At 43.2% G+C, this 25726-nt stretch overlaps 1 protein-coding gene across 1 annotated transcript in view; it reads right to left on the bottom strand.

Annotated features, from left to right (window-relative positions):
- The window catches only part of itga9 (integrin, alpha 9), a 44542-nt gene extending 18891 nt beyond the window's left edge, over window positions 1-25651 (bottom strand). Inside the window, exons 1-15 of the mRNA XM_058652326.1 lie at window positions 25127-25651; window positions 24727-24854; window positions 23037-23143; window positions 20511-20634; window positions 18982-19049; window positions 16374-16503; window positions 16200-16285; window positions 16052-16114; window positions 15506-15643; window positions 14934-15039; window positions 13070-13164; window positions 12690-12780; window positions 12402-12447; window positions 12127-12281; window positions 10070-10230 (exon numbers count right to left, since the gene is read on the bottom strand). Coding sequence (XP_058508309.1) covers window positions 10070-10230; window positions 12127-12281; window positions 12402-12447; window positions 12690-12780; window positions 13070-13164; window positions 14934-15039; window positions 15506-15643; window positions 16052-16114; window positions 16200-16285; window positions 16374-16503; window positions 18982-19049; window positions 20511-20634; window positions 23037-23143; window positions 24727-24854; window positions 25127-25302 — 1674 coding nt within the window. The 5' untranslated portion in view covers window positions 25303-25651. The remainder of the gene's footprint in view (window positions 1-10069; window positions 10231-12126; window positions 12282-12401; window positions 12448-12689; window positions 12781-13069; window positions 13165-14933; window positions 15040-15505; window positions 15644-16051; window positions 16115-16199; window positions 16286-16373; window positions 16504-18981; window positions 19050-20510; window positions 20635-23036; window positions 23144-24726; window positions 24855-25126) is intronic.
- Window positions 25652-25726: the final 75 nt, after the last annotated feature.

The following is a 25726-nucleotide window of genomic DNA, read 5'->3' on the forward strand; positions in this document are numbered from 1 at the left end:
GCTCTGATCCTCAGTTTAAACACCTCACGCCCGGCTGAAATGCACACGAGCTCCTCTCGCGGTTCAAACCATTCTCTCAAAGCCACACAGCCTAAGCCTGGTCGTGGGAAGTCTTAATTAACTTGTGAGGGGAAACGTGAGCACAGCACTCCTTTTAAGGACAATGGGTGTTTGGATGAGTTGCAGGTTGAGGCCAATTCATTCAAGGGGCTAAACTCCAGGGAATCTTAAATGGAAAAAGCTTTTTAGTTAAGTGATGAATGGATTCACCCTGTCAAAGGCTGGGGTTGTGTGTGTGTGTGTGTGTGTGTGTGTGTGTGTGCTAAGACAAAAAAAAAAATGAAAGTATGTCTGTAGCAAATGACAGACAGCTCAAGAAATTCCTTAAAGTGAGACAAAGTGTAATTCGCAACTCTCCGCTACAGTGACTACATGTCAATGCAGCAGCTGCTCGGCTCTGAAAAGGTTAGCAGATGTTCGGATGCCTCGAATGACAAAGTGTGCAGGAGCAGAAATGAGTGTCACTGCGTTGTTTTAGCAAGAAACCTTTTCCACAGAGGTCAACGAACAGCTTCACTCCGACTGTGAAAGTGCTCCTCACGCTGCTTAATCTGTCCGGTCACATGTGCTGGCAGAAATATCAAAGTCTCCGCATGCTTTGGCACCACAGTATCTTTTGTTTGTTTGCCTCAGTCCACTGCTGTTGCCAGTGGGATGTTAAACAACATCTAAAAACTTTGCTTTAAGGACTTCAGAGCAAGAATGTGATGATCTTTTTTTTCCTGTATTAGCCTTTCCTTAAGCTGAGTATTAATGATGCAAATGTTTTTATAATATCGTGATAGAGGTTTTTCTTTACATTGAGGGGAAGCTGAAAAGCTATGAACACATCCAGCACACATAAGCATTCAGGCAGTCTGGCCACTCTAGGGTCAAACTTCACTCCCCTATTTTAGTTTCCAACGACCTTATCAAAACAGCGAAAGTGAAATATACAACTATAAAAAAAAAACACCATGCTTATTAGCCAGTTAACATTTCATAACAGTCAATGAAAGAATTACAGGCTGTAAAACCATTCGGTTGAGGTCAGATGCTAAAAAAAGCCACAACAAAAGTGCAGAACAGGATTCTCTGTGTCCGTCATCAGTGACTCCTTTTAACCTTCGTCAAAGAGGATTTATGCCTTTGTTTGTTTGTTTGTTTGTTTGTTTGTGAGCAGCGTTACTCAAAAAGTTGATTTTGATGAACGTTTCTCAGAAAGAAGCGATTAGATTTTGTTTGGTGAGAGAAAATGATCCAAAACCATGTCTTCTTCTTTTTTTTTATTATAATTGTTAACCTTGTGAGAGAGGGGAGTTTATAGATACTGTGGGAAACTGAGCAGCTTTAGTGGAGGTTTGCACTCTCTGAGTGATTTTTCTGTCAGTGGGTTCCGCCGAAAGTATCTGGCTCAGCATTTGCTGAATGTTGTGTTGTGTGAAACGGCTGGTGGCTAACTGTACTGTATCTAACTGCTGACTGGTGCTGAGCACATTCAGAGTGCTGTTTTGTTTTATTTTTTTAAGTTGTTCTAGTGAAAACAGCTGCCTGCTGTACCAGAAAGCAGTGCTGAGATCGTTATGAGGGTGAAGAGAACAAAAGAGTTATGGGCTGACCTGCTAAAGTGTAAACAGTCACTTAGCTTATGAAGCTCCTTAAAGCTAAAAGGAACTGTGCTATATGAAACAATTACACAAATCTGTGAAATTACACACATTTTATTTACAACACGTCTGGAAATGAGGGGGGGGGGGGGGGGGGGGGGTCAGTAAAAAAAATGCACTTAAATACATTCATCCTGTCCAAAACCAAATCATTCTGACTAATATGAAAATGCTACACTAGCAGTCATACCAAATGAATGCAGTAAGCCTTTGAAAACTGTTCCCATCAGCCATGTTTACTGCAACCACTGGAAAATGTTTCAGTCTGTCTGATGCAAGTCGTAGACACACTGATTCTCAGATCTCTGTCCAGTTTCAGGCACCGGTCTAATTAATCACAGACACTTTCTCAACCTGTTGTCCACGGAGACTCACTGCGCCTACACAGAACTAATCACAACGATAGATCCTTTCAAATGGGAGCGAAGCAAACGCTCAGAGCTCGCTGAAAGAGAGTGCGTCTACTACACACAACTATGTTCTTATTAAGGAGCAGGGGATGGTTAACTTATTAAGTTAATTGAACAAATGTGTGGATTTACAGGATCGTACACTCATGGCAGTGAGATGTAAACTGTGTTTTCAGTAAACAGTGGAGTGTCCTTGCCTACAATGAACCTTTGCACATAAATAAATCCCTCTGGTTGTGTAAAGCTTCCACTTGTGGCACACAATGGAAGCAAAACGATGGGTTTATTTTAGTTTACTTTAATATAAAAACTAATGTGCGAGTCTGTTGTGTCTCATTTTGACTACTGACGAACGTTAATGGCTGTTATTGCCTGAATCACAATTAAAGGAATACTTCACTGATTTGCATTAAGCTTTGTATTACTGGAAACGTGGTAGTATTTTTGAAAGGTTGTGCTTCCCAACCTCAGTTTCCACTGAGTTGAGAAATGTCTGCATTCTTCATCTTTGCTAACAGTTACGCTAACAGGACCAAGTGTTAGCGTAGCTGTTAGCAAAGATGGCAGACACCGTTTACATTCTGGGAATGAGGTCCCGTCCCGCTACGAGTGGGTCGAAAAAGTGCGGAATTAGCGTTGCACTTTCAAGCCTCGGGCCAAGGCTCGGACCAAGTGTCACTGTTGGGCACGTAACAAAAAAAAGGATGAAGATATTTCTCGACTACCCCTGTTCTAGTAATACAAGCTAAGTGCTAATCGGTGATCCTTTAAGCTAAAAATATGTGACAAACAATACAAAGAAATCTGCTGCTGTGCATTTTCAAAGACAAAGCACGGTTTTCATGAAATCATAAATCAGCCCCAAGATCCTAAGCGTTCGTGGACTGACACAGCAGCGTGTCGAAGCGTCTCCCATGAGGCGACACACGTTTCCTCTTGGGCCAAAACCAAGACGCACCGTCACGTTACTGACAGGAAACGTACACCATCTGCACTGTCACATGCAAAACATTCATTTTGCTGAAGTCCACACTACCTGCTGTTCAAGAGCCGTGACTCACACACACAACCAACTTCCAGTAAACCGACGCTGCCTCGACAAAGATCCCAGGGGTGCAGATAAGGAGATATACGTCTCCGACGCCTCAGAGGATCCAAGTGTATTGAATTTACTGCTTTTAAAAACAACGTTCGCGTAAACACAAATTGCAGGAAACTTTTTACGGCCTCGCATGCATCATGAAGAAAGCATTCAACATTTGACCCTAGGACAGTTAAAACCACAGCTGGGATTTATAAAGGAGGAGAAAAAGGTGCCTCATTCCCCCCCACTGGAAATTGGCAGATGGAATAGGTTTGTGTCTGAGACATACCAAATTCATCAGCGTGTTATTTTTACTACATTCTATCAACAAAAACTTGATTTAGCGCCAGCACGAACCATGGCTGCATTAGTGCAATATCTGGATCTGAGAGCAAGCCAGCCCTCATACTGTAGCTCAGTTCCTCCTCACTCAGCTCCCACATTGTGATATTCACGACACATTATTTGTTTCTGTGCTATTTGCAGGGCTATTACATCTCATTTGAGAGAATTACAAGGCTTTACACACTCTTGAAATGACCCTAAGGCTGAGCTCCAGAAATCCAGGAGAATGCAGAGAAGGTAAATTGGTCTAAAAGGGTCCTGACTCCTGTATTAGAGCCTCTTCATTTTCCGAATTCTTGGAGGCTCCAACCACCATCACATCTCTTCACTGTTAAGGTCCTGACGATCTCTATTGTAACCTGACTGATGAGTGTGGAGTCACTGCAAGGACACATGCAGGGCTCTCTCCTGAGCGGTAACACAAACCTAACCTTTGCTGGGGGGGAAAAGGGAAGAGGACTCGAGATGAAGAAGTCCCCTGAAGGAAACAGCTCTGTGCTTTTGAGAAATGTGAATCAAATGCTATAAATACTACTTCTATAATAATAAGAAGAACATTTAGAAGTATAACAGCAGGGTGTGTGAGACAGTTAATACGACGATCTTTCGGACACAATCGACGGTTTATTGAGTTCTAACCAAAAGCATCAGATGTAATTATTTTCATTTCTTTGGTATTCAAAACCGACAACAAGCATCTGAAGACTTCCTGTACTTGAGAGATTGACGTCGCTAGAACATTCTGTAAAAAAAAAAAAAAAAAAAAGTTTCTTCTGCATAAACAGGAAGCGCGTTATCTGCTTTCCCATTCAAATAAATAAATAAATGTGCACGTTAAAAGAACGAGAACGACTTCCTTTAAGTTCACAGCTACCAGTTGCTGCATCATGCCCGGCCATTTAAATAACATTACAGTCTAAACGCATGCTCTTGTTGAAATTTGATGTATGTGAAATCCAACCTCCTTTTTAAAACGAAGCTTGGCGTGTTTGTGTTTGAGTCTATCCCATCCTGGTGACGGAGGACGTGTCCAGATGCTTCCTGCAGCTGATCTCGTCACTGTGCATTAAATCTGGGGCTCTTTAGCTCCACTGTTATTGTTGGAGCCATTGTTTCCAGACAAAGCACTGATAAAAGTTAGAAATTAGTCAAATGAAGGCAGGTGAGTGTCGCTGCCAGATATAAACAAATATCCTCTGTATATATTTACTGCACTTCCTGTGTGGCAGATCTTGCCAATTTATACAGGAAGTAGATTGTGATACTGACGGCATCTCACCGGGAATTTGCAAACTTTTTTTTTTTTTTTTTTTAAACAGGTTGAGTGTGTTCCCACCAAAACACGCATATACATTCATGTTTCCTCTGCAGTGGAAAGCGGGAGACATGGCGGGAGAAACTCTTTCATTGTGGTTAGACTTGGCCACCCAGTACGCTTCTTTGCAGTGGCATTGTGTGGCAGCGGAGCAGCCAAAAAACTGCGGAAACATTCTGCCCAGAATTCCGAGCTGCCAAGATCCACAAATCATGAAATCTGCCGAAACCTTTGGTCTGCTGTGATGTAACTAACAACGATGGATTTACCATGGCAACGGCACAGAGTGCGACTAATGAGCAGCGATACCGCAAAAAAATATCTTCAGTGCTCGTTCACTGAATGAACCTCAAGAGAGGTTTGATCTGTTTTACAGTAACAAAAGTCTGTTGGAGTCTGTGTTCTCCCAAAACAAGCCCGTTCACTCTGGCATGACCATGTAGGGATATCCTGACCGATATATTACCCCGAGCTAAAATTAACCTGAATAGCTTCTTCTTTGGTATCCAGTGAACGCCATCAAAATGAATACTTGAGATGGACTTATTTGTACAGTATGAGAGCGTTCGTAACATTTCTCACGTGCTTTATTATTGCAGGACACTGATTTCGTTTTCTTTTCTTTTCTTTTTTTAAATCCCTTTCTGTTATTGCAGTCTTTACAAATACAGTAGGTGCTTGAGTCGCTGCCATATTTAATAAACGACAGCTGGATCTGATTACCTTCCCGCTATATACTTTCATTGTATCACGTCTCTTGGCCCGTGCTAAATGAAACCAGGGGAATGGCATCAAGGGAATTGCACGTTTCTATTGAAATGTTCAGAGGAAAACAAAGCGGGCAGTGTGGAAGGAGCCTGGCTCGTAGTCTCCACGTGCCAGACGGTGCTGAGACTCTGGGACTTTGTCCGACTGGAGATTCTTTGGGGCGGCAGCAACAGGAACTCCCACTCCTGCCTTACTTCCTGTTTGTCTGCGGGGATCAGACTAGGGTCAAACACTAAGCGTAAATGATTATTCACATTTGTTTTGACTTTCCTTTGAGGTACAGATTAGTCGATGTAAGTGCAAGGCACAGATCAAACGCTGCCAGGTGAGCTGTCATTCATAGATCAGTGTGGTTACTTCATTTTGACAATGAGCTGCACCACCCTGTCTGGCACCAGATACAAAGCAACATACTTAATAATAATACTTAATGGTTTGTGTTTATACAATGCTTTTCTAGTTTTGTTGACCACACTTTTTTTTTTTTTTCTATCACTACTTTCATACCCATTCATATCACATCCATTCAGTGATTGATGTCAATAACAAATCAATAGAGCATCATCTGCTTCTACAGGTGGGGAAGCAAACAATAATGATCTTTTATAATCATCAAATTTTCTCCAATTTCTTTCACAAAATATCCGGAAACCATCATCTTCCTGCTGGAGATGAAGATGAAAACAAGTTCACAAATCAACTGAGATCAACTGAGTACATCTTCACCAGTTGTGGTCATTTAGTGATACTAACAGTTCAAATGGAGCAGCATCTACTATATACCCTGCCGTTTGCCATCACGACCCGCCCACGGCCCTGAGTGAGCATCTACATTATCATTTCTTTCTCTATCATTTGTTTTCTAACACAATATACATGAAAACGATGGATTGTCCTCCCATTGTTTGTTTGCCAACCACTGACCCCATGAGCACGCTGCTGCTCACATCCAACATGTCCACAAATCTAGTTTGTCCATTCACCGAGATGTAACTGGAAACTCGAGAGGGTTTCAAATCATAAAGCTTTCACAAATAGATATTCATGCCGCAGATGCCCCAATAACCAGCATCAGTCTTCAGCGTAACCATTTGATGGAGCTTTAAATACTCTGCTGGTGCCAAGCAAGTGTCCAGGGGACATAAGATATAGGGCACACACGGAGTGGAATATAGGCCAGAGGAAAGTGAGCAGGATACTTTTACGAGCTAAATTAAACAGACAACTGTTACAGGCAGGACTCGAGCTGCCTATTTTAGCTCCTCCATGGGGACTGTGCTGCATCCACAGTGCCGCATAGTACCACTCATGACCACAAATGGAAGTGGCTCTTGGCACGGTTTCAAAGCTCACGTCACGCGCACTGCGACCGGGACCTGCCGGAGCAGAAACACGTACACGACGACGGATGAACAGCCGAGAATGTAAACACGCCATGAGCCGAGATCAAGACGAGAGTGCTTAACAGCTAACTGAGGAATCCTTTAACTGTGTTCAGCAATCAATCAAAGCCAAGTGAGCAGTAAAAGCAAGCCTATGACCAATCAACATGTGACACAGTGAATAATGAACGCTTTATTATTTGAAGTTACGACTCGGTGTATATCACAATGTAATGTTGACAACACCTGTTGTACTTTAAAGCTATGAGCTCCGCTGATGTAGTCCACTCAACAGTTGGTCTGCATGCAGATGAATTACAGCGTATGAGCTTCACTGGTTCGGTTTTTATCATCAATTTTTCCATTCCCCCCGAGTCTTAATCAAGCCCATCCTACACCAGAAGAAGAATCAACCCATAAGAATTTGCTCTGTCCCTGATAATAAAGTTCAGTTCAGTGAGACATCCATGCGCACGTGAATAATAAACCAAGCATTCAAGCTATTTAACTATAAGGGCTCAAAATGACTCAATAAAACAAATTTCCGGTTAAAGTTCTGTTACTTGACTCATTTCCATCTCACAAGCAGCACCACTGGTCATCCGAACCCTAATCAGTCATCAGTCATCAGTCATCAGCGCTTTCCCTCGCTAACGTGAGGCGCAACAGGAGTAAAAGCCTGCGTGGAGTTTATTTAGCTAAAAATACCCAAACAAAGTCCATCTGGAGGAATGGTATGTTGTTGGCCAGTGCCAATGAAAACATGTTTAAAATGATCAACATGAAAGCCTTGCATAATTTCCAAAGGAATTACACAAAAATGTTAGGACTCAACTATTGGCTTCTGTACTTTGTGCTCTATGAATAACTCCTGTCATTGCTTTGTGTTCTCAACAACATTTTTAAACGCTATAAACCGAGGACGTCTATTCCAGTCCGCACGTCGAACAAATACGACTTTAACGGTGCATTATTGAACCTCGGTCGACTGATGGAACAAAGTGGTTGCAAACGGGAGAGCAGTTAAGAATAGCCTCATGGCCTCCTTCCACCGGCCCTCACGCACCAGATCCCGAGCAAATCAACCCTGACGTGAGGGTTTTCCATCAGCAGCGCGGAAGCACGCAGCCCCCAGTTGACACAACAGTAACCCACCGCCCTCCTGTGACACTATAGCTGAAATCCTGTATTTTCACCACATGTTTTAAGGCAAGAGAAAACGGGGGGGGGAGGGATCCTTGAGGATGGCAACCAGCTGGTTTGCATTAACATAACTCTCCTAAAGAATGGGTGAGCTGGCAGACACATGAGGGAGATGATAAATGATGGTCAAGCAGACGTGACCTGCTCACAGAGCACAGACACATCATTTCTGATTATAATGATTCATTTACGTCTCACTTATCATACTAGGTCATTACATTTCTTTTTTTTTATATATATATACAAGTCATTTAGGGTTTAAACAGTCTGGGAGGATCGTCATTTTTTGGCGCCACACCTTCACCATCCTGTGTGGCTTTTCAGCCTTTAGGTAGCTCTGGGATCTGGGAGTTGCACTTTAGACGTTTGCTGCTGAGCAGGTGGAATTTGTGAAAACATAGAGTGGAAAAATAATACACACAGCTGCAGCAGCAACCACACGGCACTTCACACCACGGACGAGCCAAAAGAAATATTCCTACAGAGCAAATATGTTATATTATTTGCATCCAGGTGACGTTATTGACGTATATTGAGTATCAAAAAGCAAAGATCAACATTTGGGGGGATTGACCCATTTGCACTGTTGTGAACGCGTAAAAGGAAGATTGATTCACATAAAAAAAATCCACCTGCCTGAACAGCTAAAGGGTTAACACTTGCTATATGTCTCATCCATTTAATCCATAAAAGAATGACATGTGAACATGACAGTTTGCAGATGAATGGATGGATTTTTCTAATGTTTAAGTAGATCCAACCAAGTAAGCGCTTCACCATCTACAGCCCTTGTGCTAAACAAACCCTCAGCTACAAAACATGGCTTCAAACTGAAGTCCGCGTCTGGCCTGATGGATGGCACTTAAAGTTAAAATGTGTTTATCTCGCAGCCAGAGAGATGCCACAGACAAGACAAGTGGCAGCTACACGCATCGACTGAGTGACAATTCACTTGCCCACCCACAAACCTGAGGACATTTGCTACAAGTGTTGAAATGGCAGCTTTACTTTGGGCAGAAACACCACTTTACATGACTTAGCCTCCCCGGGAATGTCGGGAGTGTGTTGAAACTAAGATGAAGAGAAGAGGAAAATTACATTTGAAATGTGTTATCCAGGTTTAATGGAGAGGCTGTGTCAACACATGTCCGATTTAGTGCCGAAATAAACCTCGAAGCGGCTCATTGCTACGACTGCTCTGTGTGATACGCACTCATTACAGTCTGAATGGCTGAAAGAAGAGAGGCAGGCGCCACAAAGACAGGCCCCCCCCCCTTAGTTAGCAGGTCAGCCTCCCATGGTGAGAGTGCCTGGAGAAACGGCGTTAAGAACGCCAGTGAAATTTACAGGCCTGTAATGGGCCCCCTGTATTAGATGAGGTGAAACACAGACGCGACCTCAGGACGAGGACCCTCTGTGGCTACATGACTTAATCACAGAGGAACACAATAGCAGGACTATGCGGTGACAAAGAAGACTCTGTTTCCTGTCCCTGTCAGTTTCGGCGGACACACACTGGAGCAGCATCGTTTCACGAACCATCGAGTGCACCTTTAACTGAACCCAGCAGGACGACACAATTAACTTCCCAGGAGACGACTGTTATAGCCTTCAGCTACAGCAGCCACGACTATTAAATCACTGTGTGATATGCGACGGTTCTTCTGTCTTTTTTTGTTTAATGGTAACTAAATTAAAACAAATTTGATGTTGCAAACAAAGACAAATCAACAGGCCACTTAAGCAAATAAGTCAAACCACAAATCGACACTGCAGGGTGAGTGTGCTTAAGGTCATGGGAAAGAGAGCGAGGGATCAGCTGAGGACACGATCCAGCATAGGCGTTCCAAACATACCTTAACGTAGGCAGTGTAGCGCTGGCACTCCTCTCTGTTGATGTCCAGGCTGAGCTGCTGGCTCATCTGGCTGATCTGAGATCCACTGTGAATGAAGTAAACCCGCGAGGGCTGGCTCTTCTGTCGCTTATCCGCATCAGCTGTCAGGTTATACAGCAATTCTGAGAAGAGACACGAACAGCATTACACGTAATACTGACTGACTGACAGCGGCGGGTCGGACAGTAAAGATAAACTTTGAGTATTCAGGGTTTGGTTCGGGGGGGGGAGTCAATTATATCTTGTTTCTGTCAAATGAATGGGAGCCAGAGGGAAAGTTAAACAGATCATTTTGATTCAATGTGGACAATATTTCATCCACAAACATAAGATGAGTGTTGCAAAATAGCCGACTTCCATTAATGTTGACAAATTGACTTTACGTTAAAGATAACGTCACATAACTCATGGTAAGGAGATAAAGACTAACAAAAAAAAAAGTAATATTCCGAGCAGAGAAGTATTGCTGCGAAAAGGAAACATTTCAATCATAACATTCATACTGGGTCCGGCCCCCGGTCTTAGTGACGCTTTAGAGACACTTTAAAATGTATTTTGAAATGAGAACTAGTACGTATGAAGTCAATCATGCCCAGTGTTTCCAAGAAACAAACCATATATGGGCTTCTGGCTGTTTCACATCCATTCCTCTGCATGAATCAGCCTTAGTGTGTAGTAATTGCTTCAAGAGGGTGTGACACTGGTAAAACAGTGGGAGGGGTGGCGCGCACACACACACACACACACTCCAGCCGGACCAAAGCCTACTGTTTCCTCGGCCCAACAGGGGGAAACGTCATGATCTCACTCCAGAGGAGGCAAAGGAAGGTTTCATTTTGGGAGTCACCAAAACACATGGTGCTGAAATTTCCATGGTGTTTGCCAGAGGGTTAAACAGAGCCGCTTTATTCCTGAGAGCCGGGGATATAGTCATTATGTAACGACAGATCCCCGCTCCCCAGGGGAGGGCTATGAATAACCACACCCAAACACTGGAACAAGAGGGCACCTCAGCACTCAACAGGCACCGCACCCAAGAGCCAGCGAGCAAGGGCTGAAGGGGAAACCATCGGCCATGAGCACCGACAGCCAGCGACAGGCTACAAGCGAAGCACGTTATGACTGATCACATGATCGACCAATGTTCAACCACTGCTTCGACTTAGTGGACAATGTTGTACATAACACATCTGCAAGTGTTTCACTGATGTGTTGACGAATGTCTACTGAGATTTCTGGCTCAAAAGTCAATGTGACGACAAGACGGAAGAAAATCACTGGGCTTTTACTCCGGTCACGAGTTGTTTTTTTTTTAAATTCCTGGTTTTATAGACTGAATTTGTGAGATACACCATGTTCTAAGTTTTTAAGATAACTAACTGGTATATTTACTTAAAAAGAACTTTGGCGAGAGCCAAGCTCGCCTTTGTCCTTCGTTTTATTTGGCTTTGCTTTTATGTAAAGACGATGCTCCCGGCTCTCGCTCTGTACTAAACACATAGTTTCCTCATATTCCAAAATACTGTCACAGATAAAATCCGACGATTGTACTTTTCTACAAGCCAAACAACGAGCCTGATTTAGTCAGTTGCTAAGATACTTTTGACAACTGTTGCTCGACAAAACTTTTTAACACTACGGTCCAGCTCCAGATCTCAGTTGCCAGGGTGCATTAGCCTAGTCGGTACTGTCAGTTTGTTTATTGTACTGTGCTAATTTGTATTCATCTTGATAATTATTTGATTTAAAAGAGAATTTGATGAAGTAGTTGATATAATTGAGGTGGAAGAGATTTCAAATGTAATCTGACATCTTTAAGATGAAACATCGACATGGAGACATTGACAACCAGTTGTGCGACATTGTGCGACAAAATAGGATTGCTTCTGTGACACGGAAAAACTGTCATAGAATGATAGAGACTTAAATGGTATAAATGTCTGTTCATCTCTTCTGCATTCAGTATAATAGCAACCTGACAATTAATGTGAGGTTTTCCTTGCAACGGTTTTCCTCACCTATTTGCCCCGGCAGCTGCCTCCCCCTGAAGCGCATGCACACCGTGACGTTGAAGCAGTTTAGGTTCTGGTGGCCCTCGTGGCACTGTGGCACGGAGATGTTGATGGAGACGGGGAGGAAGATGGAGACATCCACTGTAATGACAGGCCGGGTCCTACAACCACAGCAGCCAACACAGGAACAGAGTGTGGGGGAAAGATCAGACACTGAACGGACTCAAATTATGGCACAACAAAATAGCGGTGTGTCACAGAGATTTGTGTCAGTGGTTCACCTCAGTAGCACCACGCTATCTGCCATGAACGCTCCAATAGTGACATCTGCAATGTAAAAAAAATAAATAAAAAATAAGCAGCCACAAAGGAGATATGGCATTAATGCTGTCAGTACAATTTACACCTGCAAATCCACAACAATGCACAGAGATCTTTAAGTGTCACGCTGACTGCAGTGTGACTGTCAGCTGAAGAATGCGGTAAACAAGACGCCTCTGTCATGAGTCTGTAACTCAGTAGAATGAGAGCGGAAAAAAAAAAACATGAGGGTGCCATTTTTCCTTTACCTGCGTATCCATTGCCATCCATATCCACGTTGCCGGAGATGGACTGGCCAAACATCTGCAGGCCAGGGTTTATACTGCGCCCAGACAGTTTCTGTAACAGATGATACCAACCTTTAAACAACACGTGGGCCAACATGGACAAGAGGACATTGTGTAATATATTTTTCTCTGGCCGTTTGTTTTCCATCGCTCCATCTTTGCTTTGACAGACGTGTTGTAAATAACACATCGCACATTTTGGATGGTAAATGGCGAGTTTGGTCAAAGCTGAGAAAACACACCTCAGAATTGTACAAATTGTGCATTATAACCTGTTTATGTAATAATCAAGTGCCAGCAAGGTCATTTTAACTGGGAAGGCAGAAAAAAAATAAATATACCATGGAGTACTTGCTAATGATCCCTGTGGAATCCCCGTGGTAGATATAAACAGCTCCTCCATAGTCATCTTCTTCAGGTGCTCCTATGGCTACATCTGCAAAGACAAACACGGGACATAAAATGTGTTTAGAAAAGTTGGAATAGAGACGTACGCGCACGTAAACGACAAAGTGTGTACAAATGTTTTCATTAATCTTCTGTTTACTTTCAATTGGGCCAGTGCCTGGGAAACAAGCGGTTACAGTAAGGCATTTAATAGACAATTAAGTGTTGTTAGTGGCCATAAAAACGTGTGCGACCTCTGAGAAAGTGGAAACAAGACTATAAAGTGTTGGCGAGAGCACTGAAACAACGTCTCCTTATGCAGTTTTCGCACAAAGTCCCTACATATAAGCTTCCTTTTTATAAACCAAAAACACTTCCAGGCCGCGTGGTTGATCATACCAAAGCAGAAACGGATTGTTTCTGTTCTGTAAAAAAAAAAAAAAAATCACACGATAATTAACTCATTTTGCAAAGGTTGTCAGTGAAACCAAATGTATTATTTTTTAGATTTCTGCAGTAGTTCTTTCAAATTAAATGGCAGCGGTTAAGCTGTAAATAATATTTTCACTCGGCGAGGAAGTCTGAGTCTCTCGACACTCTGACAACTTACAGGATGAATTATACTTTACAGCTGCCATCTTTCTCCACACACACGCACACGCACGCACACACACACGCGCACACACACACACACACACACACACACACAGTGCCAGGCTGCAGGCACACAGTATCTCACACAGAGATGAAACCAGACGGTGGCTTCCAGCCTCAAGTCTGAGACAGATGCCAAGTTGAGCCATGAGGGAAACAGGCGGTGTAAGTTCTTGTCTGTGTGTGTGTGTGTGTGTGTGTGTGTGTGCATCTAATTTGGATGTCATCTGGTTAAATGTGTGCACGAGGACGAGAGAGGAAAACATTTTTTTCGTCATGTCACCCTTTGCCGCAGGGTAATTGAAACAAAATGTCTGTCAAAAACGATGCGTTTGGTTGCACCTACTGAACAAGCCAACATTTTGCCTGAGGAGCTCTGCGACATAATTGCTCACCAGATGACGGAGGAAACGGTTCTGTTGGACGACTACGGGTACAATAGCGCTGAGCGCCGTAATAAGGTGGTTGCCATTGCCCGGGTTACAACTTCATAGACCTCATGAGAGCCATTATAAGGTTTATAGTACAAAACATGGCCGCCGGCTTTGTTTTGACCTCTCAAGAGTGGCTAAAAATAGCTTACATGACCACAGATAGTGTTGGACTTTGGCAATTGCTCTGAGCGTAGGGTTTGTTTTCATGCCTCTCCTTTGTGGTGCATTCAGGGACACCATGGCACCTGAGACTTAAGGCAAAGTGAATATGTTTTTTTATCAATTTTACTTTGTTGCAAAAATTGCTGGGGGAAGACTTTTCAAAATACCATTTACAAACATGTGGCAATGGTCAGCGCTAATGTACGACACAAATGATTTGGGTTAAATGGACTGAAGCTTGCTGAAACTACAGTGTGGTCCTTTTGTTCTTTATAATCTCATCAATCATCCTGTGACAGCTACATTTAATTTGGTGACTCCCAAGGTTTAAGTCTCAGATTTTCTCCAACGTCCACATTTTCACAACAAAATATGTGTTTAGTGTGTAAATGGTAGCAAGGTTTGCTTTGTAAAACATAATGTTTTCTCTATAAAAACGCACCATAGTATAATAAAACATTGTGCATCATACAATGCCATGACAGCGGCGACTGCGCTGGATCTTCTGAGCCAATTCTTTTAAATACATTTCAATATATAAAGACATATAAAGAAACTCACTACTGACCCTGATAACCATCGTCATCTATGTCTCCAATCGCAGCGATGCACTCCCCAAAGTGTGCATTAAAGGCGCTGTCACCAGTTAAAACGCCGGCTTCTTCCATCACCCCCTAAAAACAGAAGCAGGTGATTATGCGGAGTTAAACAAACGATGGGAGAAAGCTGCAACTGTTTACCGCTCCGGTGAAATTACTGCAGTTTTTTCCGACAATGAAATTATTTTGGCCACAGCTGCGAAAACGTGTCTTTTATCTGAACAACTCAACAGTCAAACAGTCAGAACGACAGCTTCCTCACAAGCACTCGTAAATAAACCGTTCATAAAGGGAAACTTTTTTTTTCTTGGATGATTAAATACTCTCACTGCCGAGTCACACAATGCTCTCCTGTTTTAGTCCAATGACATGATATTAAATATGGTCAGCAAATGAATCACACATGAGCATACATAAAGTGAGACACAAAGTAATAAGTTATGTCTATGTCAAAGAGAGAGAGAGAGAGAGGGAGAGACTCTGCAGTAAAGGACTGTGAACGACAGTATCATGTTACCACCAACCCACGGATCCCACTCACATTTCCCTTGCTGAGGTACACAGACACCTGGCCTTCATCCCGGAGCTGGCTGTGCATGGGTGCCCCGACCAGCAGGTCTGACAAGCCGTCCTGGTTCAGATCAACTGCACACAATGAGGAGCCAAAGTAAGAGCCCATCTGGAACCAAGCCGAGCCACAGAGCAATGGGTCAGATCACAGACACGTGTCTTTCAGGTTCATACATTTGTCAACTATGCTGATTTAATCCATTCCCCCCTACCCACCCCCGCCGCCTTTCATATGGACAGTAATATTAAAGAAACCTGTGCACACATTCTCCCAATGGAAAGTATAAGCAACTCCTGTGTCGCTTCCTAAACGGTTGTCCGAACAGTTGACGGATACAAAAGTACAGCAGTGCTGGATTAAAATACTGTGTCTGCAGCGCATCTTAAAACTTGACGACACAATCCCGTGTGATGAAAGAGTACGCTGCTACAATAACCTCAAAACAGAATATGCGCTTGGTTAGAAAGTGAACTGTTATTTGGCACCGTGCAAGTCAGACCACATCCCAGCTCGTACCATTTTCCCTGAGGCTTGAAAACTCTTCACCAAAGACACACCGTCGATTTTGAAAATGTAAACCTGCGCATGAGAAAAAAAAGAAATTTACTGTAGCGAGCAACAGAAGAAGAGCTTTTCAGTTCACCAGCTGGAAATAAGTCCCTACTTTTCCACTGCCGCTGTGCTGAGGCGCCCCTGCAGCTATGTCTATTACATTAGGAGAGGAGAAGTGTCCCGCCGTCACAGCATAGCCTGGAGACACAGACAGTTATCAGTTACAGCTTCTTCATACTCATAGCTGTGATATTCGACACAACTCTCCACATTAACGGACTCTCACCGAGGTAGCTGTATCTGTGGGAGTCGACGTCGTCTTTGTTGGGGCTGTAGAAAGAGTCCGAGGTCAGGTTGTACACCTTGACGGTCCCAGTCCAGTAGTACGAACCCGGTGCCCCCATTACCACCAGCTCCTGAAAATGAAAAACCCACACATTCATTGACTTTGATTCACCTTCCATGTGCAGCAGCAGCAACGGCAGCAGCAGCAGCAGCAGAGACAGCAGCAGCAGCACAGGAGTCTGCTGAAGAGAGGGTGAAAAATAAAATACACAGCTGGGTGAAGATCTGGTTAACCAGTGGCCGCAGACTGGTTTGCGCTATCTGCTCTCAACCACACATCCAGACCGCATGCCAGCCGAAGCTTTGATGTGACGATGACATTTCGGAGCCAGAGCAAAGTTGACAGCCATAAAATGCACAGTTTGCAGATCCTCGCTGCAACGGTCTACAGTTATCTGGAGCCAGAAAACGACAATTAAGACGCTCTGTTTCAACTGCAGCCAATAAACGGTGTCGTGTTCATCAGCTGATGCTTGGTGTTCCACTTCCTGGACTCACATTTAGTTGGCAAGAGTTGCTGTTTTAATGGGAAAAGAAAACTTCTCTTTTAAACTATTAAAATGCCTTCTTAAAACACATACTGTATGTACCTGATAAAGGCTTGAGGCCAAAACACATGAGCGTGCTATTAAATTACAAGGTATTCTAATAGTGTCTTTGGCATTGTTTCTACACCAGAGCGTGCACGGTCACCTTTAACAACAATGCTGCACACAAACAAAGTGGATGACCTCACTCAGCAGGAGACCTTCCCTGCGCACTGTGATGTCAAACATCTGGGCACCACCAGGCTCACGGACCCCTGGTTCAGGCAAGGATAAGGTTTAACAGTTGGACACCTTTCCTTCAAATTCCCCGCATTCTTTCAGAGGGGAGGGGGGGGGGGGGTGAAGAGTCATTCAAATGCTTTAACAGATCAACAGTAACATTCTCAGGCTGTAAAAAAGAAAAGGAAAAAAAGAGGGTGTGATGATTACTCTTTGAGTTTAAAGCAGTAGCTTCACTGTACCAGAGTCTTTCTTTTCTGAAGCCAGATGTCTTTAAGACGAAACCATCTCACAATGATTGACGACGTGCCACACCTCCAAGCTTTCATTTTTTTGAGATTATGCAACAAAACAATGAACCTAGTTCCCTAAAACATGACCTCACGCTCTTATTCTCGTTCTGCTCTACAACAACCGATCATTTGAAATAAAATGAGTCATATGTGTATGAACTCCTAATGTATAACGTTTACAAGAAGCTTTACTGGAAAGCTGCTAAACATAAGTTATTGAGAATATACTAAAACAGCCATAACTTCTACTTCAAAGTAGAAGTTATGGCTTATGTTTGTTAACACTTGAAATGTCCATCGATCTGCTGAACACAAGGATTAGAATGTGATGTAACGCTGAACTAAACTAAAAGCGTATACTGTATAAGAGCATATGAGGGCTTAATAGAAAGATATTATCATTGGAATATTTAATAAAAGAAGCAGAGCACAAAGAGGTGTTTTCAAATGCCTTGCTTTGACCAAAAATTTAAGATATTTTGATTAAAATTATATATAAAAAAAGCAGAGAATAAGCATAGTTAGAATAATTTAAATGTCTGCCTTGATAATTACTTATTGATATTAGCACCAGGCACATTTGACACATAATAAATAATACAATATTTAAACAAACTCCAATAATTACATGAAATCTGGCCCAGAATGTTTCCTCACCAGTGAGAAGTGTTTTATCTGCAGACACAATTCTGAGCCCACAGCAGTTGCACCACAGTTTACTGTATGTCCCAAATTAAGCGTAGCTGTAACTTGACACTTCTTTTGCAGAACCTACTGCTCGTGGGAAACACCGGGGAAGAATTATATTGCTAATGTAAAGAAAACAAAATGACTAAGGTGATTAAATGCACAGCTTTCAAAGTTGGATTTATTGCTCATATGTTCCTGTCAAACTGTGTTTTGACCAAAAAAAAAAGGCTTTTAAAAGTTAAAACCTATTTGACCTCTCACCACCTCGACTGTGTTTCTAACAGCTCACATACGCGGCACCAAAAGATGTTTTCCAGGTTAGAAAAAGGTAATTTGCTATGTGTCAACGCAAATATAGTGAGGTGAGTCCCCCCAGCACCTTATCTTGTTGAACCCCACGAGAGGTCAAGTGAGGCCGCTGTAGCATTTCCTGAAGAAATCTTTCCTCTGTGAGTGTCCGGAGCACTGAATAAATAACATGTACTGCATGCATCTACAATATTTAATATCCTTGTAGAAGGCAGAAGAAATTCCCCTCAACTTCATACGTGGAAAAATGTGGTGACATGTGGTCACGGTAACAATAAAATGAGAATATTAGCTGAGATAAAAAAAGACAAACAAAGAAAACGAGAACAATACTTTCCTTTCCATATGTGATACTAAGACGACGTGACTGATGACTTAACTCTCAGCTTACTAAACAGATGACGTGACTGATGAAGTGCCAGACAAACAACAGTCAAACAGACAGTGAGTTTTACATGGATTAAGGAAATGAACAAGCAGCGTTACTGACCTCTGTGAAAACTCCTGCTATGCCGGCTTGGCACGAGCCGTGTTCTTCCCCATACTTTTGCTTATAGTCTGTAAGAAAGAGCAAACCACAAATGATTTCACTGTGTGCTCGGGGCCAGCATTTACTGGAGTTTTTCCTGCATTCCATATGGAGCTAGTCAAAGTCCCAGTCCCATCCAAGATGAATCTGGGGGCAGAAAGTCGACTGAGAAGACCTATTACTTGGGGATGGGGGGGGGGGGGGGGGGGGGTAGGATGACAGTGCTCTCAGGTTACAAAAATATTGAGTTTGGATTTGCAAAAAAATGCGCTGCAAATGTCGTCTCATGCAAAGTCGGTCTGGCTATTTGGCAACAGAGGTACGGAAGGAAGTGGAATCCTGACCTGCGTGCACAGTTAAGGTGTAGAACAGCTTTGGATTGATAGCCCACAGTCACATCAAAACATATGAGGAACACCTTATTTTACACAGGACATTGTTTCTAATGATTTTGACTGTTGCAGAGGGTGCACTAAGGAAAACTACCGGCAGCATAAATCGATTTGATTTGCTACAGTCATTAAAAGAAATCTTATTTCTCTCCTTAACAAGTAAATCTCTCCTTAAAACACATGATTTCTGGAAAGGCCGCGCTAAAATCTGCGCTCTGAAAGTTTGCGAGTCAAGTTTATTATCCATTAAAAGCAATTGCTATAGTCGTACCTTGGTAATGGGGGTTTTCTTTTGCCCCGAAAAGGTTTGCATAGTAAATCTGAACTGTTCCCCCTCCACTGAACAGAAGTTCATTTATTTGGCATAACAAATGGTGTGTCATTTAGCAGCAGGGGTCGGTTCTTGCACGAGAACGAGAGATCACACTTCAAGGTTCTCATGCTACTGTTCCTCGGTGCCAAAACACCAATCACAGGCCAGAAGTCCACGAAATGGTGCCGGCCCTGCAAAGAGCACACGCTGCGATGAATTGGAACCACAGAGGAGAATAAACAGATGGGTTCCCAAACCGGGGGTCTGGACTTATCATGGTCCTAAAAGAAATCTGTGTGGTCACGAGATGACTGACAGTTCACATTATAACACGTTAAGTGAGTTAAGTGCTGAACGCTATTGAAAAGATATTTTTGTTACAAACCAAAGAACCCATGACCCATACTGTAGTTCATATCACACGGACAGTTCTTAGATATTCTACTGAAAATCCACACACGTCAGCTTTGCTGTGGCACTATAGATGAAATGTGTTGCTTATACCTGGACATTTAAAGCTGAAGACAAAAAAATAAATAAACAAGGTGAGAAGAAAAACGCCTCTCCTCCAAAAAGGCCAAAAATATTGACACTGCTTATATCTGGTGTCCAAATTAAGACCATAACCTGTGCTCCAGGTTAGCAGAAGGTCAGGGATTCGATCCCCGGCTCCAACAGTCTACATGCCGATGTGACCACTGACAAGACACTTAACCCCAGAGTGCTCCTGACGTCTGCACCAGCAGTGCATGAACGTGTTTGAGGTAAATACTGGTTGACTGTACCTTCGTAACAGGGGATGAGCGGTTTCGTTCTGCCCTGCAGCGTTGGAGGAATGATGGAGCAGTACCCGTGTGGAAGGATGTGCTCCGAGTCGTAGAAGACGTTCTTCCAGCGGTGAGCGCAAGCCTGCGAGGAAGGGGCAGGAGCACAACTTCAAATTCAGACACATGCTTGTTCTGTAAACACAAACATTTCAGAGTGCGAGCAGGCGGTTCCTCCACCACGCTTTAAGGCCCCTGACACCCTGGGCCAGAGTCAGCGAGTCTCTGTGGCTGTCAAACCATCCTCAATGAGAGGGGGGGGGGGGGAGAATTACAGCCCATCCATAACTCTGACCATAACAGCCATGGTCTGTGGTGTGAATATCTCAACTGAAGCTTATGATCCGTTTTTCCCAAGCTGCACTTAATGATCAACAAGGAAATTTTCACATTAACATTTGTGTTCTAAACACATTCACCTCCTAAATAGCTGCTCTAGAGGCAAACGTAGAAGCCACAGGTTCAGACGGAGAAAAAAAAAAAACTGTGTTGAAGGTTCAGGAACAGAACCAAATGTAGGCTTTAATGTGCCGCTGCTAAAACAGAGATTACATTTCTTATTGCTGGAATGAGCCTTAAAATAATGTTTTGCAGCTGTGTTTTTCAAAATATCTCACAGCAAACAGGAGAATATAGACGAGAGTTTGACCTCTGCAATAATACTGACCACATACAGTATATGTGTAAATGTGGTAATAATCTAGTCCCCTGGGGGGAGCCGTGGTGGTGGTGGTGGTGGTGGTGGTGGGGGCTCTGGGGACACTTCTGGACGCCTTCGTGCAGACAAATTCACTCCATCTCCCCATGCGCCGTTTAATTCCCCCAGCCTCCCTCCCACATGACACACACACACGCAGCCAATCTAAATGAATGTACGAGTTTGACTGATTGTGGGCGCGCACACAGCGTCGGATGACTGTCTGGAAGCAAGATGCTGTGTCGAGAAACGAAGCTGGAGCAACATTAGTGGCGACGCCATCGTGAACTCTTTCATGGAGGAGGAAAGAGATAGCTTCTGCATGTCTGCAGATGCTTCGCAGAACTTTATCGCTAATTGTAAAGCTCTGTCTCATTTTCTGGGAGTTACACTCTGGGCTACGTTCAAATAAAATATCTATCTGTTGGTGTTTATGTCCGCAATGGGATGTTTTATTAACGCTGCTACCTGTTTTCCCTTGAAAAAATAGCCCCCCCCCCCATTAAATAAAGGCTAAATAGAATAAAATAATAAAAACATAGCAAGAGGAGCTCTGCAGCAGCTGACAGGTTCCAGTGTTGTAGTATGCTGCTGCTGCTGCTGTCATGTTCCAGAGCTAACGGGTCGCAATCGAGATGTTCACCGAAAGTGCAGATGAAATCACCACTGTACACATCTGCCACGCAGCCGTTGTGCTCGCGTTGCACAGGAACGCGAGTCCATTCAGAGGAGATTTAAAAAAAAAGATGCACTGCATCAGGCAGCTCAGGAAGCCACTGCCTTTGATTTATCACGTCTTTTTTTTTTTGTTTTATTTTTTATGGACGGCCAGAGACTGCGCACTGTAGCTAACAGCTTGCATTTACTGTGCCGTGTACGCTAGACTGACAACTCCAAGAAGTGTTCAAAGTTTGACAGACAGACTGACAAGTAAAGCCAAGCGTTATGGTTGGTAAAACCAAGCCAAAACATTCCATTGAGGTAAAAAAAAAAAGAAAGAAAGAAAGAAAAAAGATGGACCAAGGACAAGTGAAAGAAATAGAGACTGGGGGGGGCAAAAAGTTTTACCTGAACCTCCTCAGAGCGAAGAATGTCTGTCATGTTTTCTGAGGTCAATTAGCCACAAATTCACACCTATTATCAAGGTTTCAAGAGTTGCCCAGTCCACCGTTCTCCTTCAAACTCTCAGTGAGAGCTTCTATTTCCCCTCACCAGCCACCGCAATAGACCAAGGTTAAAATTCAATGAGATGCCGCCCCTTTGACGGGACCACCGAGACGAGCTAAAGCCTCTGTAATCTGTGTGCAAAAGCCCAGCCAAGCACATCTGGGATTAGCACCACTAGTTAGTTCTTCTGAGATAACTAAACGCTCCTCTCAATCCAATCCAACCAAACAAACCCTGTTCCACTAACTCTTCCAGCTCCAAACACTTGGAGTTGAATGCTTCACAGTATTATGTAACCACACAGCAGTCTTCCAAAATGTGTCTTGCCTTCACTTGTGACCTCAGCTCTGAAGACGCAACGACAGAATAAGACAATCCTCCAAACTGAACGTCAGCTTATGCCATTCAGAGGTTGTAAGCATGTGGCACAGAGTGGGAGTGGTTTTTGTTTTTTGCTAAAGAGGGCTTGTAATGTTGAGACCAGCTGTGGTTTTACAGTGCGGTTCATGGTAAGACATTTGTAACAGTGATGTGAGGCATAATCTGGCCTGTTTTTAGGAGCATACATGGTTTGCATTAAACAGTTTGCTGGAGTTATTGCGGTGTTTTGCCCCCGGACTCACCAGTACTTTGCCATCGGCTCTGTCCTGACGGGCCAGGCTGACTCCCATCCACTCGTCGTCCCTGTCTCCCTGGCACGTCTTCCCGCACGACTCTCTCGGCTTGTTTCCTGAAAGACAATGCGAGCCGTTTGCAGATGAGTCATGAGGTCGGAAGGATGTCTTGGAGCAAATCATCTCATGTCAGCTGATGTCAATATTTTTTTTTTTTTTGAGCTCTGCTTTTTATTAGTTACACGATACGCACTGAATATGTGACTGCACTCAGTTGAGAGCTACTCGCGCGATGACATCAGCAAGTATGCATCAACATCAATGTTTGAAACTTAAACAAGTCTGATATATAAGATCTTTTACAACCGAGTAACATGCCAGTTACTTTCTCAACCGATTAAAGGTCCGGTGCGTGGGAATTTGGGACATCTAATGCCCATTTTATAACAGGAGGACTCCTATCAGAAAGGATGTCCCCTCCTTTATCTGCATTGTAAGCTTCTGTTTCAAACCATGTAATGCGAGGTCTGGCTGGTTTGTCTATTCAGGCGGCTGTGGAAACATGGCAGTGCAAGATAACGGCCCCTGGAAAACAAGACCCTTGTCTAAAGTACATACGGTACATGTCTCTTATTCTCAAGCTACAATAACGATTGTGATGTTTAGATGCTTGGATGGATAAATGGATAGATCGATAGGACAGATACTGTATTAATTACAAAGGAAATTGCATCATTCATTCATAAAGAACACAATAGAAAAAAAACACCAGTTCTGGACATTTAAAAGCAGCTATACATTCATGCAAACATATACTTATGGAGAGTTTATTCAATTTCTGCCAATAAACCCTCCAAACTCTGGACCTTAAATTGAAAAACATTAAAATAAAAAACAACTAATCCAGTTTCCGTAAGCCATAATATGTGATCTTTAAAGATTTAAGGAAAAGCTATCATTTCATGTTTTGGGATGATTCACGATATCATATTTAAAAATGATTGCTGTTATATTTGTGCAGATCTGTGACAAACAGAACAAAGATGTTCTCTTCAGTCTGTAGAATAAGATGTTTATAGATCAAGAGTGCGATTAATCTAAAATTATATTTACCCTAAGTGTTCAGCCCTACACTACAGTGCAATAAAACAGTCTGTGTTTGTCTGTTTCTCTGTGTCACTGTGTCGCAGCTCACTGTGACCGTTGCTGTTTTTCTCTGGTGACACATTGACAGAGCACAGGGTTAATATTAAAGCCATGCGTGCAGCCCGGCTTCTTGACCACGAGAACAGAGCAGGGTTATGGGGGGGGGGGGTGTCAAGCAGCTGAATCTTTTGGCTCACGTTCTTGGAAAATATTAGTAGAAGCGAAAAAATCATATTTATCAAAAAAATATTTATGGACCTCCTCGCACAGGACCCCTCTTGTACTTTGCATGTCCCCAGAACGCAGGTTGCAAAACTAAAAGAACAACAGTGGCACTGTTAAGAGAAGCTTAAGGCTGCATTATTCTGATAAAACAAAACAGATGCTTGGGGGAGTTTGGAGTGGACGAGAGAAGCTTCAAGAAAACCCAGAGAGGGAGGAATAGTGCAGAGAGGTTTAGGTTTTGCTCAGTGTGAGTGAGTTTCCCTTTTCTGAACTGTTCACATCTTGTGAGGCTGCTGCTGTGGTGATGCTGCGGGCTGTGGTCACTGACCTCTGCCCAGGTCCATCTCTGTGCAGCGGCGCTCTGGGTTGCTGTGGACTCGACACTTGTAAACGGCTCCAGGAGAGCGCACAGAGTTACTGTAGGTAGAGTTCGCCTTCGGAGCTCCCACGATCACCCTGGAAACACAACATACAGGTATATATATATATATATATGGGACACTCACTGTGGAGGTTTCAGCCCTCAATAGAGTTGTAAACCCCATCACTGCAGCCCTTGAATCAAATATGACAATACATGTTCTGTACAACCGGGACAATTCAGAAGATGTTACTTTAAACCGAGTGGGTGTGGGTAAAGCCCAAGCATTGGATACAAACATTGGTTCAAAAGTACAAATGTGTGGCGTCACTGATACAAAAAAAAGTATATTTTTTATTGGACTCACCAGCGTGTGTTGTCATGATAATGCTCCAGCACAGAGTAGCCAAAAAAACTAGAGTTTGGTCCGCGGAACACTAAAGGATGTTCTAAGTCTATGTTGTAAGAATAAACAAATGAAATGGAGAGACAGACATAGAAAACATGTTGTACTCCTGTTTTTTGTCTCCGTAGAGGAGCCATCCCTTACGTTAGAAGAAAAAAAAAACGCGGTTAAAGTGTCCAAAAAAAGAGAGAGGAAAAAAAAAGAAAACAATGAGGAGGAATTGTCAGTACTTCAGTTGTCAAAAACTTTTTTTCAACTCCTTCTCCCTGGTTTAGCACGACATGCAGGCTGTGAAGGCATGAGGAGAGGCTTGAGGAGGGAAGTGAACAGTCCGGTAAATAACGGTGCGTCAGCTTCTCTCCATTCTGTGTCAATCTGCGAAAGTTGCAGCTCGCAGGCTCCTGGTCGTGGGGATAAATCCTGTCAGAGGCGCCAAGTTAACTGCGGTCAGGGAAGAAGAGAAACGAGCTCACATTCAAAAGAAATGCACCGCTGGCTTACGGCGCGGCGTGGCTTTTAATGTGAAAGGTAAAAGCCGGAAGTGCATTTTATACTCCTGCG

This window comes from Solea solea, chromosome 15, assembly GCF_958295425.1.
Source record: "Solea solea chromosome 15, fSolSol10.1, whole genome shotgun sequence".
In the NCBI taxonomy this organism is placed as follows: domain Eukaryota; kingdom Metazoa; phylum Chordata; class Actinopteri; order Pleuronectiformes; family Soleidae; genus Solea; species Solea solea.